This window comes from Pelmatolapia mariae, linkage group LG9 (genome assembly GCF_036321145.2).
Source record: "Pelmatolapia mariae isolate MD_Pm_ZW linkage group LG9, Pm_UMD_F_2, whole genome shotgun sequence".
Classification (NCBI taxonomy): domain Eukaryota; kingdom Metazoa; phylum Chordata; class Actinopteri; order Cichliformes; family Cichlidae; genus Pelmatolapia; species Pelmatolapia mariae.
The window spans coordinates 18,556,056-18,560,705 of record NC_086235.1 but is presented as its reverse complement, the minus strand read 5'-3'; the positions used below and the strand labels follow the sequence as shown (position 1 = coordinate 18,560,705).

The 4,650-nt window shown below is 42.2% G+C and overlaps 1 protein-coding gene across 1 annotated transcript; it reads right to left on the bottom strand.

Annotated features, from left to right (window-relative positions):
• Positions 1-1,054: 1,054 nt before the first annotated feature.
• zic1 (zic family member 1 (odd-paired homolog, Drosophila)) lies at positions 1,055-4,436 on the bottom strand. Its single transcript, XM_063483347.1, has 3 exons — positions 3,264-4,436; positions 2,643-2,806; positions 1,055-2,154 (listed from the first exon to the last, which is right to left on the bottom strand). The coding sequence occupies exons 1-3, from the start codon at positions 4,222-4,224 to the stop codon at positions 1,957-1,959; spliced, it is 1,323 nt and encodes a 440-aa protein (XP_063339417.1). The 5' UTR covers positions 4,225-4,436; the 3' UTR covers positions 1,055-1,956.
• Positions 4,437-4,650: the final 214 nt, after the last annotated feature.

The following is a 4,650-nucleotide window of genomic DNA, read 5'->3' as shown; positions in this document are numbered from 1 at the left end:
GTCCGTGAAAAGAAAATATGAATACATTTCAATACATTTCAACAAATCATCTAAGATGGTGGGAGTCGTTTTTAGGTTTTTTTTTTTTTTTTTAGTTTAGTTTTTATTTATTTATTTTTTGCCGCTATAGACGAGCATGCACGCGCACACGCACGCGTTTCCTCTGCTGCTATGTGTACATTTTTCTTTCTTTTGGAACGTTAAATTTGCTGTGTGGCTCTTTTCGGGCATGTGCGACAAGCCTTTACGAGGGTGCAGACTGACAGATCGTGGCTCCGTGCACACACTGCCAGTGTTAACCATGATCAGTGGCGGCTGCTGATGTGATCTCTGCCTAATGGGGCGGTCAAGCAAGCTGCAGCCAGGAACAATGAGGGGCCAGACTAATACACCAACTCTCCCTAAATCTATGAAATCCGACAAAACGCAGGAAAGAAAAATTAGATTGGAAAATTAGATTCCCGAACAATTAAGTAAGGCAAGAGGGGGGAAAAAAATCCGGTTTTACACCGAGGAACAACCGCCGTGATTAATCGATTTAATTTGCACATTACTGGAGGGCAAAGTGTTGGATGTTAATTTTGGATAAACAGAAGATGCAGACTGGGGAGTGAATTTACTTATTATCGACTGGCAGGAAAAGTTGTGACAGCGTGTTTAAAACACGGCAAACCTTTACGTTCAGAATGAGCTGGTGCCTCACACACACGTATATATATCTATATACACACACAAACACACACACACGCGCGCCTACTGCAAAAGCACCCCCCCACACACACACACACACACACATACACACATAAACGCACACACATAAAGAGTTAAAATTATTTGTGCAACTAACCATGCAATTATTCTTCCATCGAAACTGTACTAAATGGATTATCGTGGTGGAGAAAAAGGGGGTCTGTTTTGGTGATGCATCCTATAAAAAGAACCCATTAGTTTCACACAGCACTCATGTTGAGATCAACCTCAAACACTAATGAAACCAATAACCTCCAACGCATTGCATTCTTGTATTTTTTTAATCCTTTAATATAGTACGAAATGTATCCAAACATTTTTTTTGTTGTTTTTGTAAACTAAATTTTACATACGAGCGCATTTCTCCATAAATACCGATCATTTCTAACATGTTACCGGTCCTTTACATGCGGATAAATATGGAAAATTGAGCTACTTACATAATACTTCCTTTCAGACAAAGCAATTGACAGAGATTTTATAATTATCACTACATAAACAGATTGACACGGAATTTCAGGCTTTCACTACACGATTTATCGACATGACATTAAATAACAACAATGATACTGTGCTACTCAAACTGGACCTTGGACGAAAATGTTGCACTGAATAGGCTACAAAAGCACATTAATACTAAGAGTCGGTTAAGTCGACGTGTAGACTGTAGTAATACTGAATAATTCACATTTGGTACACAACTATAACATTCTTTTCAATGAAGTCTATTCATCGCAGTATTCTTAAAACCATCTCATTTTTCCATATATCTAGGGACCACATTTTTCACAAATTCCCTTAAACTGTGATAGAACTATTTACAAAATAAAATATTACATTTTTTTTCAACTTGGTGAAATCCTTATGTACAAAAATTCAGGCCTCTACCCGCAGATAGCATGCTTTTTGAGATCTCTCTCTTCTTCTTTTTTTTGAGCAGTCTCTCAGTAAAAATAAAGACTCAAAGAAATATTTAGGGGGGGAAAACTTTAAGTCGGTGGCTGTCCTTGCCTCCTTTATGTCCATGCATTCTCTTTCACTGACATTAAGGCAGCCTTTTATTGATCGTTTGGGCCTCCCGTGTTTTTCTCAGTCCTCGTTTCACTGGCTGACTTGATAAAGTCTTTGATTCCAAGCAGTTTTATTTATTTATTTATTTCTGCAGTCTTTTTTTCCCCTTGCTTTCTTTTTCTTTTTCAAAAATATTTACACGTACCATTCATTGAAATTTGACGACAGCGTGCTGTGGCTGGTTGTGTGGTGTACTGCTGAGGCTGCTGGTGATATGGAGCTGCTGCTCTGGTTCTCTGTGGACGGTGATACTATGGTGGGAGGTGTCGACGACTCGTACCCTGAACTGGCCGCTGGAGATGGCTGCGATCCTGGATTGTTGGATTCGTGGACCTGCGAGTAATGAGAAACGTGTTTTGAGAATCGTGGTGCACCGTGGGGGGTTTTGTTTTCGTTTTTGTTTTTGATCAAACACAGAACATAAGAACCTCATCAAAACAAATTAAAAGTCCTAATCTGACTGTTGGGGGACATGTGCAGAATTCTAAAAAACACAAAAAAAGAAACAAAAAAAGCATACCCAAAACATAATTATTCCCATTAAGATCTTAATCTGATTTGTCGGTTAAAGAAAGAAAGTGTCAAGACAAATTAACTTGTGTTTCTGTTACTACACTGAAGGGAAAAAAAGGAGGGGGAAAAAAACTGGGACATCCTGTTAGAATAAAATCATACAAATAAAGAAATATTTTGTATCCTGGTTTCCAGTCACACATTGAAAGCAGCAAAAAAAACCAGTCTGTGAATTGCACTTGCACACAGATAAACATTGCAGGAATACAAAAAAAATACAATAATAATAATAATAAAACAGGTTTTACCTTCATGTGTTTTCGGAGGGAGCTGGGGTGTGTGTATGACTTGTCGCACATTTTGCAGAGATAGGGCTTGTCCGATGTGTGGACGTGCATGTGTTTCTTGCGGTCACTGCTGTTTGCAAACCGCCTGTCGCAGCCTTCAAACTCACATTTAAAAGGCTTCTCACCTAAACGAAGCAAGAAAAATAACAATATAGTGTTTGACACCGATGGGGCTTTAACATTATTATTACACATTTTTATTTTGACTTGTAAAACAGTAACCAGAGTAAAGATTTTTATTTTTTCTAATAGTCATTTGGATTAGATTTTATTTTATTGTTGTTGCCTTGCAATAATTATCTACTGTAAATACATTTGAATCAGCTCATTTAGATGTGCATAAATAATTTCAATTTGAATTTAAATATTATTTTTAATGTAATATAAAATAGCAAATCTGGGGAAGCAAAAAGAAAAGCCTATAAAATATTTTCTGTCGACAGCTGCACTGAGTCAAATGTCAGTGAAGATACTGCAGCTGCCTTATAAATAATAATCCTGATTGCATGCATATTTTGGATGAGGCATTCTCAGCACTGATTTTGGCACTAAAAAAAAACGGTCAATCTGTGCGGATCTTACCGGTGTGAGTCCTTTTGTGTATTTTTAGATTTTCCGATCGAGCAAATACTTTGCCACAGCCGGGGAACGGACACGGAAAGGGCTTTTCACCGGTGTGTACTCTGATATGATTTACAAGTTTGTATTTGGCTTTGAATGGCTTTCCTTCTCTGGAGCAGTCCTCCCAGAAGCAAATGTGGTTCGTCTGCTCTGGTCCTCCCACATGCTCCACCGTTAGATGGGTCACAAGCTCGTGCATCGTGCTAAAAGTTTTGTTGCACGACTTTTTGGGATTCGTCAGCTGCTCCGGTTCGATCCACTTGCAGATAAGCTCTTGTTTGATCGGCTGCCTCATGTATCGAAAGAAGGCCCCTGCTCCGTGATGTGCGGCCATATTCATGTTCATGGGGCCATAGCCGTGCAGCTGGGTTGACGCATAGTGGTCAGACCTGGGGCTCGTAACGTGGCCATACTGGTCGGCCCGTCCGTACATGTCCCCCGAGAAGCCCAGCCGCATCTGGCTGTTGACCACGTTGGAAGAGGCATGGCTTGCTGCTTGCTCGTGGAGCCCTGGGAAGAGCAGGTGCCCCGCTGCATCTGAGTGTCCATGTGGCCCTGCGAAACTTCCGGAGGCAAACAGACTGTGCTGCGCCCCGGTGGCATCCCCAAAACCCCGATTTCTGAAGAGAAAGTCCCTGGTGGAGTTGAAAGCCGCCGTGGAGTAAGAGCCAACGTGGGTCGGGTGGTGATGGTGTCCCAAGGCAGCTGCTGCGTAGCCGGGCGCCTGGGAGGAAAACGCCGTCTGTCCGGAGCCAATATCGTGGGAGCTGTGGTTTATTTTGAAGGCGCCCATCCCATCCGCGAACGGATTTATCCCCAACGCTACTTCTCTCTCTGTGACTTCGCCTGTTGAGTGATGCCGCGAGGAGCCGAAAGTAGTGACTCCTATGGTGGGATACTGCGGTCCTGCGTCCAGGAGCATCTTCAGTCTAGACTCGCTGAGACGACTGAGAGCAGAAATCAAAAAACCACGCGCAGATATTCTTCCTCCCCCTCTCTGTATCTCTTGGACCTCTACACTGAGCAAACTCTCAAATCCACCGAATTTCTGTTTACTTTTTAAGACGCGAGGAATCCCCCTATACCGCTCATCCGATGCACACGCAAAATCGTGTATACATGCAATATTGTCTTTTGCGGTTTATCTTCCTGTGGCGCAACTTTCACCTCCTCAGTCAGGCGGTGAGCTCTAGACTGATAGTCGCAATCATTCCTGCAGATAAATGAATTGAAAAGACAACACAGTCCAGCCCTGATGAATGGGAGAGGAGGGGGGTAGTCACGTGGCTCCGGAGCTTCTCGTTCATTGGCGGAGCCCCTTTCCCCCCAATAACATCCACTCACCAAA